Source organism: Mustela erminea, chromosome 7 (genome assembly GCF_009829155.1).
Source record: "Mustela erminea isolate mMusErm1 chromosome 7, mMusErm1.Pri, whole genome shotgun sequence".
Classification (NCBI taxonomy): Eukaryota; Metazoa; Chordata; class Mammalia; order Carnivora; family Mustelidae; genus Mustela; species Mustela erminea.
Window position 1 is genome coordinate 101,460,196 of NC_045620.1, and position 25,785 is coordinate 101,485,980.

The window sequence follows — 25,785 nt, forward strand, 5'->3', positions numbered from 1 at the left end:
GACCCTGGATTCAAGAGTCATGTGCTCATCCGACTGAGCCAGCCAGGCGCCCCTGGTTCTGTGAAGTTCTATTTGTCTTCTGTCTGCCCCTGCCCTTTGGGGACTTAGCAGGGCCTCTGGGTCTCAGCTGAGGGGGCGAGCATCTCTCCCCATGTCTCGTGGCCAAACCCAGTCAGTGTCACAGGACAAGGCCTATGGCCCTCCTTCCCCTCCATGTACAATGGGCCTCTTTGTCTTTGGCCTTCCCTCCCCACCCCCGCCAGGTTCCACCTCATTGTCACTCTTTCCTCTGTCTTGGTTTGGGGAAAGGGTTCTTGCCATCTCTGTCCCTTTACAACTTTCCAGTATTGAAAACAACCTGTTTTGGGGAGGGAAGGTAGAAGGATCAGGGTTGGGAGGCAGGATTTGGGACTCCTCCTGCCAAATCAGCTTCTGGAAACCAGGGAGGGGAAAAAAAAGCACAGAAAAGCCCTCAGGACAGTCTTTGTCCTCCTATGATAGACCGACCTGTGGGCATCCTCTCTCCTCAGGTCATTCCTGGACTCAGAGTCCACAGAACTGGGGTGAAACTTCTTCCTTGGGATCTAGATTGCCCAGGGTGGGAATGTGGGCTGTACTCACGCAGGCTCAACCCCCTTCCTCAAGAGAGGCTGGGGGTGGCTGGGGTGGGCTGGAGAGCAGGCGTCTCTGACCGCCCCCTGCAGCTTTGGAAGGAGAGAAGGAGAAAGAGTAGATTCAGCTCAGGAAGGCTCTGGAAGGGTGGCTTCGCCCATCCTCCCTCCCACTGAGGAGCAGGGTCACATGAGGGCAGGGCGGCAGCTGCCCTTGTGGTGAAGAGGGAAATACAGAAAAGCCTGAACTAGCACCTTCTCCGTGGGAGTCTGTTTTCTTTTTGAATTGAGGAGAAATTCGCACAACCTACTTTGTGTAAATGTGCATACAGTTGTAACACAGCGGTAGCGTTCTGAAATACACAGTTCAGCCGCAGGTAGTGCATTCACAATGTTGATTGTGAATAAAGTTTCTTTCGTTTCAAAACTTTCCCGGGACTCAGATTTTGGTTACTGGCGAACGCATTCACCCAAGGTGGCAGAGACCCGGCCCGGCTGGCTGTTCGAGACGTCTCTAGCGCCGTGCCCAGCCTTGGCACGGATACAGATGCTTGTGCAACGAGCGCTACCTCGGCTCCAGAGCCCACTCTACTGTGCCCGGGTCACAGCTTGGGACCCCGACGTGTGGCCAGCGTGCAGCGCGAGCACCAGGCTGCTCAGGCGCGAGTCCCCCAGTTCCGGAGGCTGGGCCGGGTGCCGGCAGCTTTCGCTTTCCCGCCGTCTGGGTCCCGGCTCCGGGCAGGCGCGCCCCCCGCCCCCGCCGGCCGCGGCCCCGCCCCTCCGCTTCCTCCCTGGTATCTGGCACCGCGGCCGCCGGGCGACAGAGGAGCCCGAGCTGGCGAGGCGGCGGCAGCAGCTATGGTGAGGGACCGGGCGGGGCGGAGCCGGCCGGCCGGGGGACAGAGGGCGACGTGGGGTGCGCGGCCGGAGGATGAAGTCCGAGGGCGGGGGTGTCGTCCGGGACCCGCGCCTGTTCCCCCCCCACCCCCCCCCCCCCCAGTGTGGTGGCCGCGGCCGGGAGCCGGCTGAGGGCCAGCGCCTCCACTGGGGGCGCGCAGGCTGGGAAGGGAAAGTTTGGCCGCTGGCGCGCAGTGTGCAGGACTCCAGCTTCCCTCCTCCCTGAGCCAAGGGGTTATGAGCCCAGGCTTCGGGCTTCGGAGTCAGACTCCGGGCTGAGATCCTGGTGGTGGCCACTTGCTGTCTCTGTGACCCCGGGCTAGTCACTTAACCTTCCCGAGCCTTCTTTTCCGCATCTGTGAAGTGGGGTCAGCAATGCCTGCCTTACTGGGTCTTTGCGAGGTGAAGGGAGATGCAGTGCCAGAGCCGCCCTGGCGCGCTCAGAACCGGCTCCTGAGGAGTGGTAGGTAATGCGATGACCTCTTCAGCCCTTCCTGGAGCTGTGAGAAGCCAAGTGTGGCCCGGGAGTTGGAAACCTGAGCAGATGGGGTGGGAGAGGGCTTGCCAGCCCCATGGCAGGGTACTGGAGGGCACACTCCTTCCTCTGCAGAAAGATAAAGGGAGATGTTTACCCTAAAGGTTCCCCTGAAGTTATCAGACGGTGGCACAGTCCTGGCTCTCTCCTAACCTCTACCCAGGGACACATTCTTGAAGTGAGTCATCCCTCACTCCTGCTGCAGACTCTGGCCTGTGTCCCCACTTGCTGTCTCTAAGGCAAAGGTGTCAGGAACAGGTGGTGCCAATAACTTTCCTCCATCCCCTGGACTCCTGGGAAGATGGGCTGGGCAGGAAGCCGGCCAGGGACTTTAAGCTTCTGCCCTGGTGAAGCTGGCAGAGGTGTGAGGGATGTGGCCTGGCTGGGGGTCGAGATGTCTGGATGGCCTCATCTCTAGGGAACCAGAGGCAGGAAGAGGAAGCGGGGCAGGAAGGTTGCACTGAGCTCTAAGCCCACGCCAGGAAACTGAGGGAGGCTCCAAGAATGGGACAAAGCTTGGAGCCCACTTCCCAGCATGCAGGGCAAGGGATCAGGCAGGGCTAGGGGTGGGCTTCCAGTCGGCCTTGAGCACTTTCGGAGAAGAGGAAACTCCTGAAATGAAGGCTGAGGCCAGGATAATTTATTGGAGGGGGGGTGTTACTGGAAAACTCTGGCACTCTCACAGGTTCAGCTGAGGCCAACAGTGGATCAGAGCCTGGCGGTGGGGGTGGGGGGGGCATACCTTGATCTTTCTCCTCTCCCAGCTCCTAGCCCCATCCCTCTGTATCTTTCACACCTTTCCCTTTCTCTGGCCCCAGCTCTTTGCCTTTCTTCTTCCCACCCCTTCCCTGCCTGGTCTTTCTTCCTTGTCCTCTTCTCTGATTCATTCAGTCAACAAGCATTTCTTGGGCATTTCCTCGGTGCCGTATGTGGTGACAGGTATAGGGGACGGAGCAGAACAGTGATGGGAAAGATGAAACCTGAATGGGTAAGGGCTTGAATTCATTCATCCTACAGATGGTCCTCTTTCATGCACAGTCCAGTGAATGTGGGTTTTGAGCCACGGGCTTCCCTCAGAGGCACACAGGTTGATTTGGCCGCATTAAAAAGTCTGGGGAGTCTTTGGCCAGCCAGCTAAAGTATTTGAGCCCCTGCTTTACCTGCATTCACTTTAGCACCATGGTTAAAAATGTCATTCTTGGAGTCTACATGGGTTCCACTCCCGGATCATCTATTTTCTGGCTGTTATGACCTTGGACAGAGGACTCCACTCCTCTAAGCCTCAGTTTCTTACAAAACTGGGATAATAACATGCCTTCAGTGGATTGTGGCGGGGATTAAAGGAGATCAGGTGAGAAAAGTGCGTATTCGCTCAGAATACGTGCCTGTTGAATGGTTTTCACCGTCAAGACATAAAACCTTCTCAATGGCCTACAGGGCCTGGTGGAAATGAACTCTGTGCAGGTTAGTGAAGACCCAGGTGATGTTCTGTATTTAGTTGTGAGACAAGTAAGTGCACACGTTTGCAACAAGGAAGAGCTTGCTTGGCTTTGTATTTTGTAAAATTATTTAAGAGGTTTTATTGACCGCAGGTATTGTAGAGTTCTTGAGATCTGGCTGCTTAAAAAAAAAAAATCAGTGAGGGAAACTCAGGCTCTGTCCATAATAATAGCTATTATTTATTGAGCATTCAGAATGTGTCAGGTATTGTGATAAGCACTTTGTAACGTATCACATGCCTTAGCTGACATGGTAGATACCATTCTTGTCGCCACTTTATAGATGAGGAAGTGGAGGGTCGGCAAGTTTGCACAGTGGGTGAGGGGCAAAGGCAAGATTTGAGGGAACCCAGGGCTGCGATGCAGAGCCCTGGCCCTTAGCTCTGAGCTCAGGGGCATGCTGACCTAGGAAGATGCTGCTACAGCCCTTCGTTGCCCCCATCCTCTGACAAGGACAGTGGTGACAGCTGGAATAGTGTTTCTTCAGCACTCCCCGAGAGAGAAGGGGGACAGGAGAGTTAGAACAGGGAGGTTTGGAAAACTTTGTTTTCAGAGGAACTAAGACTATTTGGCCTTGAAACACCTGAGATATTTGAGGGTTGTAGGCAGGATATTCTGTACAGAGGGTAACGGTCTGTGGAGAACATTTCCTGTGTAACTACCACCCCCCTGTCTGCCAACCACGCGGCTGCTCCCTACTTCAAGGCACGCCCTCAGCTCTGTAGACCCTGGCAGGGCTGGGAAGCATCCCTCTCACCCACCCTTCCTTTCTATACTCTCTGGTCCCCACGAGCTTGGCGACCCTTCACACCCTTGCTGGTGGCGTGTTTCCACCCGGAGTTTTCCCGCTGCCATCCATACCAGTCTACCATGAATGCAGAAATTCCAATTCCTCCTCCTCTTCTTCCTCTTCTTCTTCTTCTTCTCTTTCTTCTAAAGATTGTTGGTTTTTTTTTTTAAGGTTTTTAAAATGTATTTGAGGGAGAGATCACAAGTAGGCAGAGAGAGAGGGGAGGAAGCAGGCTGCCTGCTGAGCCCAGGACCTTGAGATCACGACCTGAGCTGAAGGCAGAGGTTTAACACACTGAGCCAACCGGGTGCCCCATTCTTATTCTTATTCTTATTCTTATTCTTATTCTTATTCTTATTCTTATTCTTCCTCCTCCTCCTCTTCTTCTGCTTCTTCTTCCTCCTCCTCCTTCTCCTCCTCCTCCTCTTCTTCTTCTTATTCCTCTTCCTCTTCTTTTTTCCTCTTCCTCCTCCTCCTCCTTCTTCTTTGTTTATTTATTTGTTTGACAGAGAGAGAGAGAGGGAGCATGGGCAGGGGGAGAAGCAGAGGGAGAGAGAAGCAGACCCCCCCCCACACACTGAGCAGGAAGCTGGATGCGGACTTGATCCCAGGACCCTGGGATCATGACCTGAGTCAAAGGCAGATGCCTAACCGACTGAGGCACCGAGGAGCCCCTAGAGAAATTACTCTGAAGCCTCCCTCCCCCTTGGCTCAAGTCTACACTAGGTCTGGTTCCAGTCTTCCCTCTAAGTCAGTGCCCTCTTCTGGACTTTCACTCTGTGTCTTCTCTGGCCCCACCCTGCCCCTCACCATTACCCTCTGCCTGGTCTGTGTCTGCCCGAAACCCCAGCTCCACCCCATCCTGCAAGGGCTCGTCCACCTGGGCTGTCTCAGTACGTAGGAGTCCACTCTCTGAGGGGGGCTCCAGCACTCAGTGTTTCTACCTCACAGCACAACCCTCCCCTCTTCCCTAAGAGGGTCACATATGTCTCTTTCCCCCAGCACATAGTGAGCTTCTTAAGAACAGGCACAATTCATTTGGAAATGTTTTTTCCCTGTGTCCGCTGTGTGTGTTCCTGGCACTATGCTGAGTTCACCACCACTGGAGGGAGCGTGGCCCTGTCCCCTGGTCCCTTATCTCCGTCCACATCCTGTAGTTCCTTATTTCTCCCCATGCCAGCAGGGGAGACCTGTGCATACAGTGTCCTTTTTCCTCTGTTTCGGGGAGGGCCAAGGAGGGCCAGGAAGTTAAGCCGGAGGCCGCTGTGTTCCCTGGAGCAAATGTGTTCATTTCGGCCTGGTCCCACCTTGGCCCGGACAGACTTGGCTTTGCAGTGGGAAGCACAGCCCACTCTCCTGGAGAACGTGACCCAGTGTCATCCTGTGCTGGAACATCAGAGAACAACAGCTGTAGTTTTCATAGCGGAAAACACAATATGCAGCAGGCCACCAACCTCTAGCTGTGACTGTCATTTTGAATCTTTGCCCATTCTCAGGTTTTGGCCTTGGACTGTTAGGAAGGTGGGGATGCCTGGGACTGTGTGAACACGGCTGTGTGAGCTTGTTGACTACCATGGTAGGAAGAATAGTGGCAATGATGGCTGACTGAGGAAGAGGTATAGATGTGGGCAGCCACCCTGCTGTCTGCATTATTGCTCCTTGTTCCCCAGTCACGGCTCCCCGTGCCTGTGAGTGCACACCTCTGGCATGATTTGCCTGCCCCCTCTCCAAGCAGGCTGCTTTTCTAGCTCATGGGTAAATATTGACCTACTTGGGTTTCAGATGCCTGCCCCTCTAAACTCCAGCTGGGCTGGATAAACACACTAGGATAACATCCTTTAAAAAAATGAGAGTTGCTTTTGGAGAGGCTATAATGTGATCACTCTGAGTCTTCGTAATGGTCAGCGCTGTGCTGGCCTCCTGGGCCATTGGGACGGGAGCAGACAAAGGTAGTCCCTTCTTCTGCGGCTCGTGGTCCAGTTGGGAAGATAGGACTCATATACTGGGAATGCTTGGAGGCCATGTGCAAGGCAGCTGCAAGGATCCTGAACGTGAATTCTTGCCTGAGTAGGAGTGGCCCTCTGTGACCACCAGATACTTCTCCTTTCTTTGGTTTTAAGTGGAATTCAGTCAAGTGCCAAAATGTCAGTTGCAGACAATGGGCAATGTGGTCTGGCAGGAAAGGGAGCTTGGCCAGTGCTCTGTGGAGAGGAGATGAGAACAGGGATGGGCTGTCGGGGACTAGACTGGCAGGAGGCAGCTGCTGTGGTTTGTGAATCTGCTGGGATTCAGCTCCCTGACACATCCCCGAACCTGCTCTTCCTGGGTCTTACTGGGGCCTCCTACCCTGGGTCTCTCGGTCGCATGTGTCCAAAGCCCAGCCCCTTTCTTGCTTGTGACGCATTCTCTCTTCTCTCCCCTGTTCTCTCAGCACTCCCTGCACTCCCACGTTTGGGTCCTGCACCTCCCTGCTTAGTCCTCTGAAATGAGCTGGGTTCTTTTGTCAAGTGTGGTTGCTGCTTAAACTGAGAGGTCTAAGAGTTGGTTTTGTGTCTGTGAGTTGGACCCCAGTGAAGATCCCGGGTAGCTGGAAGGCTGAGACCAGAGGCCAAGGAGGCTGAGGTTTCCAGGCAGACAGGGAATCAGTTCTGAGCACTGATGCGGGAGTAGATCATGCCAGGAAGCAGAACTGGCCTAGTCAGTCAGAGAGAGGTCTGATCTTTTTAGTTTGTTTCTGTGTGTGTGTGTGTCTGTGGGGTTAGGTAGAGGTTATGATGTGTGGTGGTCCAAAATTATCTTTCTAGTTCTACGGGGTGGATCTCCTCCCTGTCTGGCTTCTAGACATGCAGCTCGGTTCCCTGCTCTTCGCTGCTTCTTTAGGCCAGTAGGAAGCCCCAGGGTCCGTGTCCACTGTGTGCATATTGGGTAGAGGCCATCCGAGAGCAGGTGAGCAGAGTGTCTGCTTTGTGGGAGGGTGAGGTCCTGGGAAGTTTCCATCCTGGGGCATCTCAGAGGAAGCTGAGATGCTGTAGCCCGGGCTGACCTTGGACCTGCCTTGATGGGCATGGAGAGGAGCCTGTGAGATCCGAGGCAAGCCAGACACACTCAGGAGACCAGTCCTTCACTCTATACATGTCATAACCTTACCTGAAAGCTGCTATTCCCCCTACCCCCCCACGCCCCCCCCCACAGTGTGGGCAAGGGGGCCACTGGTTCTCAGGATCAGAGGAAGGCCAGCTGGGGGTCTCATGCAGTTCTGACCTTGGGCTTGGTGCCCAGGCAGGGACAGAGTTGGAACGGTGCCAGCGGCAGGCGGATGAGGTGACAGAGATCATGCTCAACAACTTCGACAAGGTCCTGGAGCGCGATGGGAAGCTGGCGGAGCTGGAACAGCGTTCGGACCAACTCCTGGACATGGTGTGAGGTCTGGGGAAGCAGGGGTGGGGGTGGGAGAGGCCACGGGGCATCCTCAGAGAGAGTCCTCAGGCTGTGCTCAGGGTCTCCAGGCCTTTCTTGGGGCCTGAGGGCCAGCGTGGGGCCTATAGGCTTATAGCCTAGATAAGTTCCAGGCAGGCCTCATGAAGCAAGAAGTCCTTGGTTTGAAGCTGCGGACCTGCCTAAAAGCTGAGGGTTGGTATTGTTAGCTGGGCATGAGCCCATAGGGGTGTGAATCAAAGGCTACACCAGGGTCTGTGACCAGGAATCCAGCTGGGGGGGTCCCAGGGCAGGCTGTGTAGAGAAGGGGAGCAGACAGGCTGGGAAGATGCAGGAGATTAGGTCTTGCTGAGGGGCAGGGAGGGAAGGAGGATTGGGAGAATCTGGCCCTGGGGCTTCAGGGAAACCACTAACTCCCACCCTGTGTCTGGGGATGTCCACAGAGCTCCGCCTTCAGCAAGACAACTAAGACCTTGGCCCAGCAGAAGCGCTGGGAGAACATGCGTTGCCGGATCTACTTGGGGCTGGTGTTGGGCGGTTGCCTGCTCATCCTCCTGATCGTGCTGCTGGTCATCTTTCTCCCACAGAGCAGTGGGGGCAGCAGTGCCGCACAGGCCCAGGACACAGGTGCCGCCTCGGGGCCTGGGGACTGACCCAGCTGGGCCTGGAGGAGAGGCCAAGTGGCCACACTGGTTGGTCCTGGTCTCCAGAAAACCCCAGCGTTTGCTCACATCTGAGCCACCCAACTGAGCGCCGAAGAGCAACCTTGACATGTGCACCTTTGTATCTCCTATCACCCCGCAGACGGGCCTTTGAGGGCAGCCTGCTGCACTGGCCATGACAGGCCAGCCCCACCTGGAGCTCAGTAAAAGCTGCTGTTTGGTTAAAACCTAGTGTGTGTGTCCACAAAGTTCTTCAAGTTGGTTCATCCTCCTCTGCCTCAACTCCTGGGGTTGTTTAAAGAGTCGGTGGAAGGACTTCAGCCCTGGAAGGTGGCCCCTTTCCTCTTCTCCTCCTCTTCCTCCCCATCCTCCTCCTTTTTTTTTTTTTTTTTAAAGATTTTACTTATTTATTTATTTGCGAGAGAGAGAGAGAGAGAACAAGCAGGGGAATTGGCAGGTAGAGGGAGAAGCAGGCTCCCCACTGAGCAGGGGTCCTGACTTGAGGCTTAATCCCAGGAGTTTGGGATCATGACCTAAGCCAAAGGCAGACGCTTAACTGACTGAGCCACCCAGGCATCGCTCCTCTTCCTTCTGTACTTGATCCAAACCTACCTAGACCGATCTTTCTGGGGTGCAGGTGCAAAGACAGAGTGGCTCCCAAACCAGACCCTTCAACCAGGGCCTTCTGAGCCTGTTTCTCTCAGAATGAAATCTGTTCTTTTTCTGATGTCTTGAGAATGCTCAGAATAGGACTCCAGAAGAGGAAAGCACCTCAAAGGTGTTTACTTATAAGGCTTACTCATAAGGCTCTTACTTTTTTTTTTCTTTTTAAAGATTTTATTTATTTGAGGGAGAGCAAAAGAGAGAGAGAGCAAGCACAAGCAGGGGGGAGGGGCAAAGGGAGAGGGAGAAGCAGGGAGCGCAGTGAGGGCTCTATCCCAGGACCCTGGGATCATGACCTGAGCAGAAGGCAGATGCATAACTATGATTGAGCCACTCAGGTGTCCCAAGGTTTTCATTTTTTTTTAAAGGCTCTAATTTTTGAATAGACTTTTCCCTCTCTGTATATTCCGTCCCAAGTTCTCTCCTACGTTCTTCCTCAAGCTTTACACCTGACAGATAGCCGTGAAAATGGGAAGGGCTTCTCTGGTCCTGTAATGCACCATCACAAAGGATAGCCTAGAGCTTGCCCTATAGGAAAGAATTTGGCCTTTTCAAAGCTCCAGGGCCACACAGGGCTAAGCTGGCAGGGCTTCAGGGTCACAGGAAAGATGACTGGGTAAAGGCCATGGAAGAAGGAAAGAAAGCCCTACCAGGACTGCAGGATGTGAGTAGTCTCTGCCTGGGCTACTTGACTGCCCTCAAACTCAAGTGTGGGTGGAGAGGAATTCAGGGTCAAGTGTGTAACAGAAACAGCTCCTTGTTAGGTAAAGTGAGGGCTACTGACAGAGAAACAAGAAAGAAACCAAGAGTTGTGTGGAGCTTTACCTCTCACAGAGCTTGTTACTTCCAGTGGGCTTATGACCATCTTCATTTTGGAAAGATGGAGAAAAACACTTGGCACCCTACTTGGTCAGCAACATCATTTAGAGACCATGCGAATTTGGGCAGGCCACTTCTGAGGCTTGGGTTTCACATATGTAAAAAGGGACATACTTAACTCCCAGAACAATTGTGAGGATTATTTATATTGTGTGTAAAACATCCATGGATGTAATGGTTCTAGATGCTAAATAAATGGTAGCTATCACCCAAATCATTTACTGCAGTAGTTCTCAACCCTGCCTTACATTAGAATTACCAGTAGAACTTCTAAAAATACCAGCCACAGGCCTAGATCAGTGAGTACCAAAGCTAAGATTTAAATCCAATTCTGCAGAATGCCTGGGCACCACACATTAACCTACATAAGCCTACACAACTGCCTTATGGGGCCTAGATCAGTTAAATCAGACTCTCTGAGGGTACGTATCTGATGCAGGGTTATTTCCCCCTGCTGCAACCTCTCGTTCTCTCTCCAGGATAGTCATGGGTGGTCAGGAATGCAAACTTTTTGAATTCAAGCCACTAATTTCACAGAAGTTAGAGGAAGAGGCTGTGCAAGGGGCTGAAGGTCACACAGAGTTCCCTGTGCGGGTAAGGCCCCAGATTCCCCAGCAGGGATCTTCCCTCTCTCGGTGGGAGGGTTTTGCCCCACTCTTTATTGTTCCTAACACAGAAGAGATAAGGACATTTTTGTTTTGTGGGTCAGAGGGGAATCAAGAGCGGACTCCTGAACTACCCAGAATGCAGCAGGTGCAGAAGTACTCGGCGGGCATCAGGCAGAGCAGCGAGAACGCTTATGATCCGGGTTCTTAGTACCCTGAGCCCCTGAGCCAGCGCCTTGCTCTCTGGAGGGCCTCTAGCACCTGCATGTCCTAGGCCCTCTGAGCCGCAGAACGGACTGACGACTCCTAAAGCCCCGACACTTGGCTTTCCAGGACACTGTGGACAAGAACCGCACGTCACTCCCACCTCACTTACCCTAGGTTCGGCGACCAAAACTGATGTTTTGGGACTAGCCTCATCCCCTGCCATTGGCTTTAGCGTTTGGTCACCTGATTCATTTGAGCCAACGAGAGGCAGCAAAAATAATACTTCCGCTTTCGGCCCCTATCGAGTCTCTGTGCCCGCCTTTCGGATGTTCTGATTGGCCTTCCCCTCTCAAGCCTGGCAGCTTATTGGCCAGCGCCCCGGGGCCGCAGTCCATCAGGGTGCGAGGGCTGTGTCAGACACCCCGGCTGCCATGGCGTCCTATTTTGATGAACACGACTGCGAGCCGTTGGATTCCGAGCAGGAGGCCCGAACCAATATGCTGCTGGAGCTCGCAAGGTGGGCGCGCGGTGCTAGGAGTGGAGGCCCAGGTGGCAGGTTTCTGGGCTGGGGCTGGCTGGAGAAGGTGGATTACATGGGGCAGAGTGTCTGGGGAGGACGGATGAATAATCTGGAGAGTTAGTCCGGGGATGAGATTCGACGAAGGTCGATCATTTCGGTCATCCGTGGTTGGGCCGGGCAAGGGGACTGTAGGAAAGACTAGAGCTGGTGAACAGGGGCGAGTTGGGCGTGGGAGGGCAGCCGGTTCTAGTAGGTACTGAAGAAGACGGGTCATGGGGCCAGGGGAGGGGCCTTGTGGGTGTGAGTAGGTGCGTTCGTTAGGAGCAGGCAGGGAAGTCAACACTGCCACTTGGCATCTGGCTTTACCAGGTGATTTCTGCATGGTCCGAGTAACTTCTCTGAGCCTGTTGCCTCATGTGTAAAAATGGGACTAAACAGCTTTCATGATTGCGGTTGTATTATAGAAACTGGAAGCCATTTCTCACTGTGCTTTTTATCTACCGAGCAATTTGCGGGGTAGCTGTTATTAGTAGCTGTTCAAGGTATATTTATCTGTTAATGCTTAGTGGATTGTGGGGGCACAGAGAAAGTATGGTTTTCTTTGGTTCTGAACATGCATTGTTCTTCCCAGGTCACTTTTCAATAGGATGGACTTTGAAGACTTGGGGTTGGTAGTAGATTGGGATCACCACCTGCCTCCACCTGCTGCCAAGACTGTGGTTGAGAACCTTCCCAGGACAGTCATCAGGGGCTCTCAGGCTGGTAAGAACATTAATTCTTGCTGGTGTTTGGGGCAGGCTTTCCAGACCCACCCTCTCCCAAGCTAGACTGGTCTAGCCCTTCAGTTTTCCAGGTCAGGTTGGGGCAAGAATGTCCTTCAGGATTGGGAGCCGGGAGGTAAGGCCTGTAGCAGCTCTCCTGATCAGCACTCCCTCCTAAAGAGGTCAAGTGCCCCGTGTGTCTTTTGGAATTTGAGGAGGAGGAGACTGCCATTGAGATGCCTTGCCATCACATCTTCCATTCCAACTGCATTCTACCATGGCTAAGCAAGGTACTGCTTCCTTTCTCTCACCCCTCACCCTGCCCTGAGCCCAGTTCTCAAGCCTCTTCCTGTTTATGGACTTTTAGGGGATCAGGGAAGGGACAGGGGTAGGGATGGGAACTGGGAGCGGGGGGACAGGTGTTCGCTTATGAAGACCATACCTGGACTGAAACACTGCCCTCCTTTTCTCAGACAAATTCCTGCCCCCTGTGCCGCCATGAGCTGCCCACTGATGATGACACTTATGAGGAGCACAGACGAGATAAGGTAGGGGTTGGTGGTAAGTGGAGAGGATGGGTGGTAATGGGAACCCCTCAGGCCCTGTCCTTAATGTTTTCATTCCCTACCTTAGCAGGCCTGGGTAAGCCTCAGGGCCGCTGGCTCTGGTTGCCTTCCTGGTGACTTTGGCAAGGGACAAGAGCCTTGGCAATGTACCTGCTAGGGGCCTGAAAACAGTGATAGGCAGCCCCACGATAGTTGTCCCATCGTGCCGCCCACAGGCCTTCAGGTATGGCCCATGCCCAGTGTGCCCTCTTTCCTTCAGGCTCGCAAGCAGCAGCAAAAGCACCGACTTGAGAACCTTCACGGAGCCATGTACACATGAGCTGCCTGGGACTGACCACCCATCCTTCACATCTTCCTCTTGTACCTTGAACCCTCATTAAAGATTTCTTTACCCACCCTGCACTGCATTGCTCAGAGGCCTGGGTAGGGGCTCTGTACCCCTAAATGCTGTTGGAGAAGATGGGCCTGAACCACAGAAAGCACTAGGCTATGTGTCCCTTCCTGCCAGCCCACTGGCCCGAGGGCAGTGGAGCCTGGATTAAGAACCTGGTCACTGGACCAGCCAGTGCTTGGGCCTATGAGCTCATTGTTGGAAAGAAATCATGTCAGGGTCTGGCATCCACTGGCTACTTACAGATGGTAAAGAAAAATTAGCCTACCTCTCTCTTCCCTGCAATTTTTAGTCAACCTTGGAATCCCACAAGCTTTCTTTAGCTTCATTGTGAAAATTGCTCCTACCATTTTAAAGTTGCTCTATGGGTGACCCACACCCTCCCCTACCCCCCATATCCCTTACTAAGGAAGCAAACTTCAAACCACACTTTGAGTGGGGGAAGGATCAGGTCAGTTCTTCACTGTTTAAAGGTCTGGAAAGGGTTTCAAGCCCTTGAGGGGTATTTGGATGGCACCAGGCATCCTTTGTTCTTGGCAGCCCAGCTCTCAAAAGAGCAGTGGGCACCCAGGACTCTCCCTGAGGACAGGGGTTTCCTCCTATCCTTTGCCTAGGGAAAGCTGTCCTGGCTTAGGCCCTTGCTTGATTCTATTGAACAGACTACAAACATGCAAATTAGAATTCTTTTAATAGATAAAAAAAAAAGTACTAAAATACCCATGTGGTTCTGCTGTATTATTTGCCCAAAAGAAAGTAAAGGGCAGAGTGAAGAATCCCAGTGCAGCTCAGTGGGCCCAAAAGAGGGCCTTCCCACAGACTAAGTAGTACTCCCCCCTCCACTCCCTGACTTCTATCCCTCTTGCTGTTACCAGCCCCCAATTCCTGCAGCAGGAACCCCCAGTGGTGTGGCCTCAGCACTGGGGAGTAGAAGGCACCTGAAGGGCTGGCTGGGTGAGTGAGGATAGGTGACCTTTCATAAAAACAACACTGCAGAGTCAGGGAGTAGCTTGTGTGCAGCCCACGCAGCTGCCTGGCCCGCTCCGCTGTGGCACAGGTGGGTGTGGGATGGCGGTTCCTTCAGCAGCAAGGAACCCTCTGTCCCAGCAGAATACTTTTTCAACATCGTTTTTGGTACAAAATAAATGCAAAGTTAGTGAGGTGGGGAGCTGCTGAGGCTGGGCCAGCCACCCTCCCCAGACCTCAGATCATGGCAATGCTTTCAGGAGCACAGTTGAGGCGAGTGGAGGTGCTGCTGCTCCCAGAGGACTTGCAGGCCCGGCCAGGGGCAGGCTGCAGGGCCGCCACCAGCGTCTCTGAGGACACTGCCCCGAACTCATAGCTGAAGGTGCCGTAGAAAATCAGGATGTCAATCACAAATACCCACTCGCACAGGGCTGCCCCATGTTGCAGCTGAGAGCTCTCATGCATAAAGAAGACACCGCCTGAAATGGGGCTAAGGAAGTGTGCGGTAGGACACGTGGGAGCTGGTGACATTCCTATCTTCCCAGCGAGCTAAGCTGGGGCAAAAAGCCATCTCTCACGACCTGGGAGGGGAAGAAAGAAACCGCACTGGGCAGTATTTTCTGGCTATATGTATGCCGACCTCTTCCCCCACCCCTCACCCCTCCCTCCACCCCCACCACCTGGGGCTTGTGTGTGTGTGTGTGTGGGAAGGCTGGGTTAGAGGAGGAGTACCCGGCTGTCCTGGAAGGATACTGAGGATTAGGGTGACAAAGGCGATGGCTGCCAGCACAATCCGCAGGTAGGCCATAGCCAGGTCCTGGGGGGCAGTGGCCCCATGGTAAGAGAGGGCACAGTGCAGGCAGACGAAAAGCAGCCCGGCGGGGAAGGCCACACCAGTTCCGATGTAGTGCAGAGACTTCGCATGATCCACCTGGGCCCAGAAAGAGGGGCTGGTCTGTGAAGCAGCCCCACCTCCAGCACCCCTCTTACCCCACTTCCGCCCTCCAGCCCCTCTCTCTCCACCCTCAGCTTCGAAGGGCTAGCTCTGCCACTGGTGTCAGTCTTCAGGGGACTGAGGGCAGCTGCAGACAGCCAGGCCCCGCTAGTGAAAGTTCAAGAGGCAGGTAGGTGGGCACACCTGGAAGTTGCCAACCACCACGAGGCCCGCAGCATTGGTGCAGCCAGTGATGAGTGTCGTGGTGTTGACCCAGGAATGACGACTCTGCTCCAGGAGCTGCCCATACAGCAGCAGACAGATCAGGACCACTGGGGGAAGAGAGCACAGGTGGGGCCAGCACTGGTGCCCTCCTCCCACCAACTACCCCCCCCCCACCCCCCAGACACTCTTGAGGGCTGAAAGGGAATAAAGGGCAGGTAGTGAACTGGGTTTCCTCAGGCTTTGGCCAGCAGGGTGGCTGTGTGGGAGCCTTTGGCCCTTGTTAAAGGAAAGGGAGACAAATGGTCTCTCTTGCTTTAGCCCTTGGTGGGGTGGGCTACACTGAACAAGAGTTTCATGGGCCTTTCCGGGGTGGGGGTGGGGAAGTGGGTTGGACTGGGCTGGCTTGGGGGCTGAGGGCACAACTCACCCATGAAAGCACCCATGTTGCCAATGAGGCTGAAGAGGCAGCTCTCTGGGGGATATGTGCCACACTTGCTGGGGGTGGGGGGCAAGGACAGAGTGAGAGAGGGGCAGGAGCACTAGCACCCCTATTCTGGCCCATCTGTCTCTTGCTTTATCTGTGCCTGTTCCTTAGCAGGCAAGCCACTGATTTATGAGATGGGCCGGTTGTGTATCACACACAGCTGCCCCCAGGCTAGGCCCTCCCCCAAAGCAGAACTCATTTGTGCAATGGGTGAGAGAATGCCTGAGACTCCTTGGACTCCCTGAGATTGTCAAGGCCTGCAGCCAGTCTGGCTTCCCTTGAGCCAGAACTGCGGCTGCGTAATTGGAGGGCTTGAGCTTCAGTCCAGGTGCCTCCACTTCCCAGCTGTGTGACCGGGATGGGGACATGCCTCAGTCTGTTCTCTTGCCTATAAGACGGAGGAACGGCAGCTGCCCCGATGCGGGCAGGACTGAATGGTACTGTGCATGAAGTGCATTCTGCACCATGGCACACAGTGACCGCACGGAGGGCTGTTAAAAGTAATCTCAATCCTCTCCTTATTGCTGAGACTGCGGTACAGGTCTTGCCCAAGGGCCTGGGTCCCCCTGACCTGCTGGTTTCTGGCTCTACCTGATGAGCGGGATGTCATCCAAGGTGCAGCAGGTCTTGGGGCCCCCGTGTTCAGCGGGGTCAGGAGAGCAGGATTCGTTGTAGGACCTGGCAGGCAGGACAGAGAGTAGCCTGGGGAAAAGGGGCTCTTCCAGGTTCTTGGCCCGCAGCCTCGGGCCCTCTTGGGAACCGCCCTCCCAGACTTCTGCTGGCAGGGACAGAAGAGCCCACCCCCCAGAACCGGCCTGAGGCAGAAGCCAAAGGGGTGAAGGGACAGTGGGAAACAGGGAGACAAGCGTGGAGCCATGCCTGGGGAGCGGCAGGCGTTGCCAGTGTCAGTTAAGAGCAGTGAGGCCCAGGGTCTCCGTCTGACTTGTAGCTGCCCTGACCCGAGAAGGAACAGAGATGAAGGGAGCTTTAGAGGGAGGCTGTCTGCAGAGTGCGCCATACCAGTTCTCCACAGGGCACGCGTGGCGGTTCATCACGGCCATGGCATACCTGCAGGAGCAGAGCTGTCACCTCACACCCATGGCCCTCCCAGCCCAGCTTTCCGCCACAGGCTTTCTTCTCCCCATTCTGGCCCCATTCAGCCTTTGTCCTGGCTGGGGACTCAAGTTGAGGCGGCCCTGAAGCTTGATACCACGAGAGAACCCACGGCATAGCCCAAACTCAAGGACCTCGAAGTGGCCCTGGCTAGAAGGTCTGTCAGGGTCACACTACTGGACAGCAGTGGTGCCAGCTTGTCTAGAGGGGCTGTGTGCCCAGGCACCAGGCCAGGCTCTGGAGACAGCTAGAGTGATCCTGGAGACCACCCTGGGGCCCACAGCAGGACAGGGTACTCTGTGTGTGCTGCTGAGCTCCTGTTGGGTCCTGGCTGGACCCCAGCCCCCCTCGGCCTCGGCCCATTTTGTCCCTTAGTTGTTCTCTCCCTTCCCTTCCCCTCCCCCTCTTTACTCACACAGTCCATAGGCCCGTGATGGAGAATGCTGACAAGCTGACAGGAAGGAGGATCCAGGCGGTCATGAGGGAGGGGAGCCAGGGTGGTGGTGGTGTGGGGGGAAGGACAAGAGGTAGGTGGGAAAGAGGGGGCCGGCCCAGCTGCCTTAAGATACTTCACCAAAACCATCAGCGGCCCAGGCCTGGTGGAGAGAGATAGGTCAAAGTCCAGGGTCCAGTGTCTGGCTGCGGCCAGTGTGGGGAGAAGGTGGCCAGCACCGGATTCACAGCGCCCACATTTGGGTCTGAGCCTGCGCCAGAACGTGGACACCTTGTGGCCTCCGCCGTGGGTGTCCACGTTCCACCCGCATGCCATCGGTGCGCCCAGACTCTCAGGCCGGGCCGTAACGTCTGGGGAGGGTGTCCCGTTTCTAAGCCGGAGGGACCGGGCCGGGGGAGGGGCTGCAGTCAGGGTAATCACGGCGGGCCGCGCCAGGGAGAGCCTGCGGGCGGGTGCGGGCCCCGGCGGAGCGGCTACCGCACGCAGGCAACCACCTGACTGCCGGCGGCCGGGGGGAGAGGCGGGTTAGCGCAGGAACCCCAGCCCCGCGGGGCGCGCGGGGCGCACGGGGCCCCCCGAGAGCTGGGGACGGGAGCCTCCCCAGCGGACTCCCAAGGGCCGGGTACACGAAGGGGCCCAGTACGCACCTCCCCGGAGCGCCCCGCAGTCGTCGTCGCCGCCGCCGCCGCCGCCGCGCCCCGCTCGGCCCCTCGTGGCGCGGTCTCTGCCTGCGGCCCTCGGAGCGGCCCTGGAAGGTTTAAAGGGCCGAGCGGCCCCGCCCCTAGCGCCCCAGCCGCGCCGCGCCGCCCGCCGGGACGTGGAGTCCGCGCTGCCCCGGCCCCCGCGCCCGCGCTCGGCAGGAGACTACAACTCCCGAGCCCCCGCGCCGGAGGGCGGTGGAAACGTGGGCGGTGCCCGGACCTCGGGGGTCCTGGGCGCTGTGGGGTGGGACTCGGGCAGAGGCTCCGACTCCGAGGTGCCCAGAGTCCCCCTACCTTGTTTCTGAGGTGGGAGCTTCGGGGGAGCAGGAAGCTCTGGGGCTGCGCCGCTGTGATTGGCATCGCGCATAAGCCTGGAGGAATCCTCCCTTCGCCGCTGGGCACATTTTTGCAGCCCGGACTGGCCGATAGTGAGACTTGGGGGAACCTCGCTCAACGCGGCTCCTCGTGTCTTCCTGTTCTAGGCGAGGCGGGTCCGCGAAAAAAGGGAGGACAAAGCCTTGGCTGTTGAATTCAAGTGCCCTGGATTTGGCTTATGTTTCCCTAGGCTCGGCAATTCATCAGATACTTATTTTCAAGTGTCCAGGGACACAGAATACTGTCCAGAAGTCAGTGTCCAAAACATGTTTCCTGGCTGATGAACACTTACTTCAAAGCCACAGAGACCAATGGATACCCATGGTCACACATGGCCAGGTATTGGTAAGCAAGAGAGGAGAGGCAGATTGGAGACCCTAAGCAATTTGAGAAGAGGAAACAGAATAGTGTGGGAATAGATTACCACCGACTTTACCAAAATGTACAGGCCACGGGTACCTACTTGGGCATTGGTGAAAAGGGTGGGAATAGTTTTCACATACTAAAAGTGTGTCTGGCACTATAAGAAGCCCAGCAGGTGCTGGCAACCCTGTCAGACAACACCTGGGCTGACAGATGGTTATCTGAAGGGAACATGGACCCAGACAGCTAGGAGCAGGGGAAGCTTAGGTCTGGCAGCATTGGAGAGTCAGAGGTAATGTGCAGAAACAGGGGGCCATGTATTGTGAAGAAGAAATGGAGCAGATAAACTGCACAAGGGCTTGAAGGTGCAACCTTTTTTGGACCCAATGGAAAGTAAAAATGGAAACCAAAAATCTGTTGGAGAGCACTTTCCTCAGTCACTTCAGGACAAATAGATAAAGCAGGGCCAAGAAATATGGTTGAGCAGGGGCTCCTGGGGGCCTCAGTTGGTTAAATAAGCATCTGCCTTCAGCCCAGGTCATGATCCCAGGGTCCTGGGATTGAGCCCCGTGTAGGGCTCCTTGTTCAGTGGGGCGCCTGCTTCTCTTTCTCCTTGACCACCCTCCCCCAACTTGTGCCCTCAATTTCTGTCAAATAAAATTTTAAAAACAAAACAAAACAAACGATGGTTGTGCAGAGTGATCACTGTACAATACCTGGCTGAAGCATCAGTGGGGTATAAAATCCAGTCCACTTTTTGCCAGCCATGCTCTGTGTCCCAGGACACAGAGGGGTTGCTTTCCAATTCACAGAGAAGCACCATCTTTCTGCCCAGGTGTTCTCATTTGGAGCAGGCACCTTTTCCTCACCTGCCCAATGGTGCTGTGAACCCTCAGCATTTCCTCTCTCATTGGAAGCTTTTTAAGTCTTAGTCAGCACTTAGTATATCCTGCTGAACTAGGTTTGGGTTCCTGTCCCAGTGTTACCATGAGGAAGACCTGAGAAGCTACTTAGGTCCGAAACCAGCTATTCTAACATAAAGTGAGGGTAAGATGGGCACTCTAGAGTCAATAGGCAAATTTGGCTTAGTAGAATAATCTCAGCAGTCCCTAAAGTAGAATTACCCCAGGATAAAACTCCCTAATAGGGAAGGACTATTCATGGTACTTGGTAGGGTGGAGTCACTTATCAGATGAGTGGGAGCAGACATCTTTAATAGTCCCTTCCAGCTCTAATGCTATGTGGGTCTAGTTGTTATGCTCCAACCAGGAGGTTCTTAAAATAGTCAAGGCAAAGCAAGAGATGAGATTTCAAGTGCTGATTCTGTGGTGCTGAATGACTTTAGGGCAGGCATTTAATCTTCACTTTTCTTATGTACACAAGTGATTTCAAAACCCTTGGCAAAAACAGTGCTGTAAAAATAGTTTATTGCTTAAAAAGAATACTGTTTTCGAAAAGTACCCCCTTCCAATATTTTCAAATAATTTGCACAGTTCATTCATTCACACAGCAGAAACATTGGAAATGAAAAAAACAGTAAGAATATATGGCTTGTTATACATTTAACACAACTTAACCAGTGCAACCAACCTCTCATCCTGGAGGCTCTGGGAGGGCAAAGGAGCCATATACTCAAGGTTGTAACTACTGGAGATATCTGAGGTGGGTGCCTACAGCTTCTTGACCATCTGAGTCCTCAGGGATAGAATAGGAAATTCAATGAGGGAGCTGAAAATTTTCCAAATAATTGTTAACATTCCATGCTGATACTCCCCAAAGGCTTGAAGGTAGGAAAAAAATCTGTCCTCATCCCTCTTTCTATATGCAAAGGTCTCATTTACTCTTGTGAACCAGCTGGGGATCCACTATCCTACTATCCAAGCATCCTGGCAAATGCACAGCAGGCTGGAGACTCACCACCACAGAGGGTTTTCTTCCAGCCCCATGGGCTAATCTCTAGTTGGCAGCACCCCTCAGAGTGGATGGTGGAGGTGAAGTGCCCCTTTCAGAGCCTCATCCACAGGGCGAAGCATTTGTTACTGCCCACATTGGCCCTATTGGCTGGCCATGCACCACAGACTCCTACCCTCAGTAGAAAAAGCTTTACATTCTTCCTTCTCCTTGCATTACATTCTTCAAAGATTTCTAGGCTTGTGAACTGCTAGAGTTCAAGCTTCAGTGTTTACATAGCCCAAAGCCACTAAAACCCCCAGATTCCTTCTATTTATAGTATCACCCATGGAGGACCAGGCAACTGAAAGTCTAAAAATCCAAGGCCTTCTCTCAGTAAGTGAAGAACATTCATGGGCATGAGATAGGTCTACGAGACTATGAGAATTTTTTTTTTCTTTTTCTTTTTGACCTCCAAGAATAGATGTAGTCAAATGAGTGTTGGTTCTGAAGCAGCCTGCCTGAAGGCTCCACGGTTCCCAACAGCCTCGGGCAGTCCTCTGTGACATGTCCAGAGCCTGTGGGTAATGCTCTGTAACATGCTCCTTGATGGCAAAGCATGGAGTTTTGAAAACAGCTGGAAGATGTCTGGAGGCAAGTCTGGTGAATAAACTGGACAGTAGCAGTACCATCATGGACCCCAGAGGAGGGGTGGCCATGAGCAGTGAGCCTGAGCTCTAAGGCTGTCAGCTGGCCAAGGGTCACAACCAGAGAAGCAGAAGGACAACCTCTAATTTAAGTACGAGGCCTAGTGCTTTCTATAGTCCTACTGCTTAAATGAGCTAAGAATGAGGATGCTTTCCTGGGTGGAAAATATTTTATATGCGCTTGGTAAGCAAAATGCCTCAAGAAAAAAAGTTCACCAATAAGTTTCTATCAGTCTCTTACCTGAGAGTGTGAGGGTTATGACAGACAGAAAAGGCTGTATTAGGTACACATTTTCCTTCTCACAAAAAGGAATGGAGGCTAAGATTTCAGGTGCCATGCCCCCAACCTCCTCTTCTGGTCTTGTTTCTAATCCTGTAGTAAGTCCACGAAACAGGCCATCCAGTTGTGAGAAGACAGACCCAAAAAAGTATTTCCAGACTAGGAAGCCTAAGAGTTCCAGTGAGATCCTCTGTCCAAGTCAGAAGAGCGGTTGAAGAGCTGGAAAACTAAAATCCCCAGTCCTCTGAGCTGCTGGAAGATTGGGGTGAGAGTATGGCACAGCCTCCTTGACCTGGAGACTCTCGAGGGTAGTTAACATTGTAAGTCAAAAGGCACTTCTAGCCTGGCTGAGTAAGTGGAGGGCAGACTTTCTCTTCTGAAAGTAGAAATGAGCCCAGGACTGGCAAATTTAAGGCATTTAACCTTGGGCCAACTCTGTGGGTCAGGAACACTCTGGTCCCTGGCTCCCTTCACTATCAGGCCCATCTCAATTATCTACCTCACTCACTTTCCCAGAATTCCTCTGGCACTGCAAGCTGTGGCTTAATGGATTCTAATGATGTAGCTGAAGTAGCTGCCTTGCCCCATTTCTGAGGTGGTAGATTTTCAGGGGTGTAGGCACAAACCAACAGTGCCCTCAGGTGTCCTTTAAGAGAAAAGTCGCTGAGATGGAACAGTCAGACTGATCTTGAGACCCTGATGTAGAAAAACCCCTGGGGCAGAGGGACTTTGGTTTCAAGAAGTCTTAGTGTTCATGGGCTCATTTAAACCCCACACTTCAAGTCACTGAGGTTAGGTCAATTGTTGGAAATCTGCAGGAGGTTGGAACTGCGGTGCATAGGATGTCCTGTGGATGTCTCAGACCTTAGCTGGCCCTGCATTAGGGAAACAGGTCACTGAGTTGAAGACAGTAATATTCCTAGGATCTATATACTCTTAGGAGATGGGAAAGGAGAAAGAATGGGGCAGGGGCAGGGCAGATGAGAGAGGCTCATTTCGCAGCCCATTATATGGGCCTTTTTCTTTCTTTTTTTTTCCCCAACTAGGGCTCCAAATAGGCAATTATTGCTCATGTTGAATTTCCCTTTGTTTGTACATTTGAGACTGTTAAATCACATTTGGAGAGTCAGTTTCAAGCTTGTTTTGATAATTCCCCTTTAACCTGAGCAAAGGATGGTCTGTTCAGAGCTAGGGATGAGGTTGGAAACTGGAATCCTGTAGCCCTAACCAAGGGAGGTTTTGCTGCAAGAAATCCTTGCAGTTGAGTTCTGGTATCATCTTCCTAGGTCTCTTCATCTAGACAGTGCAAAGCAGAGCAATGTGAGAGAAACTTGCAAAAGCCATGGAAGGATAGGGAGACATGCTTGCAAGACAGTCTCAAAAATGAAAATCTCCCATGTTACTGATATCAGAATTACTGGGAGAGCTTGTCAGAAAGGTAAACCCCCCAGAACTCCCCACCTCCAAAGTCCTGAGCAGTTGGGAGGTTCACAGTCACCTTGGGAGGTGGGGTGGAACTGACGGGTTCTGAGACAAAGATGAAGGAATGGAAAGAACAAAGAAACAGCTGAAAAAAAGGTCTAGGAAAACATGGATGGAAGGGAGCAGAAGCAAGGAAAAAAGGAACTGTAAAACTACAAACACGGTTCATTAAGTTGGGTGGAACAGCAGCAGGTAGGTGTCCCACGGCATATGACCTCAGTAAGAAAGCAGCATGCTGGCACAAGGTTTCAAAAACCTCAGCTCTCCCTGGAATCTCTGCTTGTAGAACACCAAGTTAGCCAAACAAAATTCTCAAATTCCAGAATACTCAGCTGGTCAAATGGGCCAACATACAAGAAAGAATGGCCTGCAAAGCAGGTTTGTCCCTGTAGCACTCAGTTCCTATGGATGTTGAGCTTGGTGTGTAGGTGTGTGTGTGTGTGTGTGTGTGTGTGTGTGTCTGTGAAGATCAGCTCAGACTGGTCCTGACACCCCCAAACTAGGAGTGAGCTCCCTGGGCAGTGAATCCAGCCTGGTGAGAATGCCTTCAGCCTGGTCAGTGTCGGCTCTGGCGCTTTGTGATCTCCTCCTGGACGCGCAACTTGAGGGCCTCTCGCATTGGTGGATCCAGAGGCGTGTGTGCGGACACCTCCTCAATCACCCTTCCTGGATCATCGTCCTATGTGGAGGAAGAGTCAAGAAGCTCAGGGCTGGGCATCTTCTGGAAAGGGGACCTGCCCTGTCCCTAGACAACACTCTCACAGAACTCCATTAGATTCATGCCAGTGCCTGCCATTTCCCAGGTGTCCCCTGTGATAGTGATTTTCAGCTGGGGGCCACATGCCCTCCCAGGGGCCTGCTGAGGATCACTGTGTGACAGGGGTGAGTTGTGCTCAAAACCACTGCCCAGCAGTCTACGCTCCTATGTGGAGCCGATACTTCCCACTGGCCCTGAGGGAAACAGTGGCTCAGGCTCTGGCAGTGATTTCTAGCACAGCCCAGGACCTTCAGGCTGCAGCTATTTCCACGAGGCATACCTGATACACGATAACTGAGGTGACCTCTCCGCTGTCTGCCTCATATTCTAAACAGAAGAGCTGATGGCCAGAAGGTTCTGGCTCGGAGCTGCCACTACTGCTGCTTTCACTGGACTCCCCACAGTCTGGGTTGCTTAGGTGGGTCGAGCCATCTGGAAGGATGAATCACAGTGAGAGGGAAGAGGGGAAGGCTGCTGGAGTCCCTGCCCACACGGAGGACACACGAAAACATACCATAAAGAAAGTCCCGATCTTCTCATGGGCTCTGTGCGTGTGTGTTATGTGTTAAGTGCACACCCAATCAATAGTTTCATTTACCTTTGTATCCCTGCTCTGGGGCCAGCACAATCCTATCATGTGATAGATACACAATACACCTTCATCTAGTGAATAAGCTTGCAAGGTAGTGGAGAGGTGGCCAGAGTCCTACCTGGGTTCATATCCAGGCTCTGTCATTTATTAGCTATGAGAGACCTTGGGCAAGTTAGCCTCTCTGCTACTGTTTTCTATGAAACGAGTGACAGGAGTTTCCGTCTTATGGGATCCAATGAAAATAAAATGAATTAACATACCCAAGATCTAAAAATACTTTTAAGTAACACCAAACAAATTTAGTGCCACCCTAGCTATTGTTATCTCTAGGTCCCTGGGAAGCTGGAGAAAAGGCCATTTTAAATACTGAGTTTGAGTTTCATTCTACACCTATGTCCTGGTCAGCTACAGCTGTGCCAAGCTAGCTCTGCGTCAGCTAGTGAGAACCCTAAAGCACAGGATGGTGGACAAACCAGTAGACAAACCACTACTTGCCGGCTCCCAGGTATTTCCTATTAATAGTGACGCTTAACTGGGGGCCACGAGCCTTCTCTGTTCTCAGAGAGTATCAGTGAGCGAATGAGGAGCGTCGAGGTAGGGGTTCCGGGAAGGAACGACATGAACTGAGCCTTGGGGGTTAATAAGTGGCTTTTTCCACGTAGAGAAAGGAGCGCGTAGAGAGAGCGCTGGGGACTGAAAGAGCGCGAGGGATGGAGGAGGCAGGCGGGGTGGGCGGCCTCACCTCGGTGTCGCGGCAGGTACACCTGCAGGTCGGGCTTGCGGGGCCGCGTCGGCGCGGGCGTGTGCCGCCTCCTCGCCTTCTCCTTGGCCGCCTGCTTCACCTTCTTGTCATAGTCGTCCCTGCGGGGAGCCGAGCGGGAGTCAGGGACCGCCGGGCCAAGCTAGGCTGGGGGCGGCGGCGGGGAGGGGCGGTACCGGGCGAGCTGGTTCCGTCGGATGTGGTGCACAAAGCCGTGGCTCATGTCCAGCCGCCCGCCAGGCTTGCAGCAGAGCCCGGGCCCGGGATCTGGCGCCGCTTCCATCTGGAGCCTTGCGCTGGGAGTCTCCGCCAACTCAGCGGCCCCAACGGCCGCCTTCCCGCCGGGCGAGTACCGCACCGCCCCTCGTCCGACTTCCGGCCCCGCGCCCTGACGTCCCGCCCCGAAAGAGCCTGCCGGGCCGAGCGTCGCGGCGCCCGGAGTTCCCGACGCCGGTGCTGGGATGGGGCATGCGCGGCTTTCACTCCCCGTCGGGGCTTTTCTTTGTCACGTTAGCACTAGGAAACAGGATTTAGGCTTACTGCTGATATATCAGAAAATTCAGAAAAACACAAAGCACCCATTACACCACTCAGTGGTCGGTGTGGAGTCTTCCTTTCCTTTTTACGGTGAGAAAATGCTGTAGAACTCCCATCCCCGGTTGTGTGACCTCGGCTGACCATTGA

The 25,785-nt window shown here is 53.7% G+C and overlaps 4 protein-coding genes across 5 annotated transcripts; 2 read left to right on the plus strand and 2 right to left on the minus strand.

The window, feature by feature from the left end:
- The first annotated feature begins 1,365 nt into the window (after window positions 1–1,365).
- VAMP5 (vesicle associated membrane protein 5) lies at window positions 1,366–8,660 on the plus strand. The gene is made up of 3 exons (XM_032352654.1): window positions 1,366–1,472; window positions 7,612–7,749; window positions 8,211–8,660. Exons 1-3 carry the CDS (start codon window positions 1,470–1,472, stop codon window positions 8,418–8,420), a joined length of 351 nt encoding a protein of 116 aa, XP_032208545.1. The 5' UTR covers window positions 1,366–1,469; the 3' UTR covers window positions 8,421–8,660.
- A 2,497-nt stretch (window positions 8,661–11,157) lies between these two features.
- Window positions 11,158–13,716, plus strand: RNF181 (ring finger protein 181). Its single transcript, XM_032352652.1, has 5 exons — window positions 11,158–11,300; window positions 11,935–12,065; window positions 12,245–12,354; window positions 12,538–12,612; window positions 12,890–13,716. Exons 1-5 carry the CDS (start codon window positions 11,215–11,217, stop codon window positions 12,947–12,949), a joined length of 462 nt encoding a protein of 153 aa, XP_032208543.1. The 5' UTR covers window positions 11,158–11,214; the 3' UTR covers window positions 12,950–13,716.
- TMEM150A (transmembrane protein 150A) lies at window positions 13,691–19,077 on the minus strand. 2 transcript variants are annotated; one of them, XM_032352650.1, is made up of 8 exons: window positions 17,842–19,077; window positions 17,156–17,336; window positions 16,648–16,695; window positions 16,219–16,305; window positions 15,571–15,638; window positions 15,123–15,250; window positions 14,738–14,915; window positions 13,691–14,463 (listed from the first exon to the last, which is right to left on the minus strand). In XM_032352650.1, the coding sequence occupies exons 2-8, from the start codon at window positions 17,218–17,220 to the stop codon at window positions 14,222–14,224; spliced, it is 816 nt and encodes a 271-aa protein (XP_032208541.1). In that variant the 5' UTR covers window positions 17,221–17,336; window positions 17,842–19,077; the 3' UTR covers window positions 13,691–14,221. The 2 variants fall into 2 exon arrangements, with proteins under 2 accessions (XP_032208541.1, XP_032208542.1); XM_032352651.1 differs by lacking the exons at window positions 15,571–15,638; window positions 17,842–19,077 and having other exon boundaries at window positions 16,507–16,695; window positions 17,156–17,232.
- Window positions 19,078–21,304: 2,227 nt separating this feature from the next.
- C7H2orf68 (chromosome 7 C2orf68 homolog) lies at window positions 21,305–25,536 on the minus strand. Its single transcript, XM_032352655.1, has 4 exons — window positions 25,278–25,536; window positions 25,084–25,202; window positions 24,030–24,181; window positions 21,305–23,671 (listed from the first exon to the last, which is right to left on the minus strand). The coding sequence occupies exons 1-4, from the start codon at window positions 25,382–25,384 to the stop codon at window positions 23,549–23,551; spliced, it is 501 nt and encodes a 166-aa protein (XP_032208546.1). The 5' UTR covers window positions 25,385–25,536; the 3' UTR covers window positions 21,305–23,548.
- Window positions 25,537–25,785: the final 249 nt, after the last annotated feature.

Coding starts and splice junctions, on each gene's coding strand:
- RNF181 (XM_032352652.1), top strand. CDS start 11,215: ATGGCGTCCTATTTTGATGAACACGACTGCGAGCCGTTGGATTCCGAG. Junction 11,301..11,934: donor ATGCTGCTGGAGCTCGCAAG/GTGGGCGCGCGG, acceptor TGTTCTTCCCAG/GTCACTTTTCAATAGGATGG. Junction 12,613..12,889: donor AGGAGCACAGACGAGATAAG/GTAGGGGTTGGT, acceptor TCTTTCCTTCAG/GCTCGCAAGCAGCAGCAAAA.
- TMEM150A (XM_032352650.1), bottom strand. CDS start 17,220: ATGACCGCCTGGATCCTCCTTCCTGTCAGCTTGTCAGCATTCTCCATC. Junction 15,639..16,218: donor GATGACATCCCGCTCATCAG/GTAGAGCCAGAA, acceptor CCCCACCCCCAG/CAAGTGTGGCACATATCCCC. Junction 15,251..15,570: donor CAACATGGGTGCTTTCATGG/GTGAGTTGTGCC, acceptor CTCTTCCCCCAG/TGGTCCTGATCTGTCTGCTG.
- VAMP5 (XM_032352654.1), top strand. Junction 7,750..8,210: donor CGGACCAACTCCTGGACATG/GTGTGAGGTCTG, acceptor GGATGTCCACAG/AGCTCCGCCTTCAGCAAGAC.
- C7H2orf68 (XM_032352655.1), bottom strand. CDS start 25,384: ATGGAAGCGGCGCCAGATCCCGGGCCCGGGCTCTGCTGCAAGCCTGGC. Junction 25,203..25,277: donor CGACGGAACCAGCTCGCCCG/GTACCGCCCCTC, acceptor GGCTCCCCGCAG/GGACGACTATGACAAGAAGG. Junction 24,182..25,083: donor GTACCTGCCGCGACACCGAG/GTGAGGCCGCCC, acceptor TCATCCTTCCAG/ATGGCTCGACCCACCTAAGC.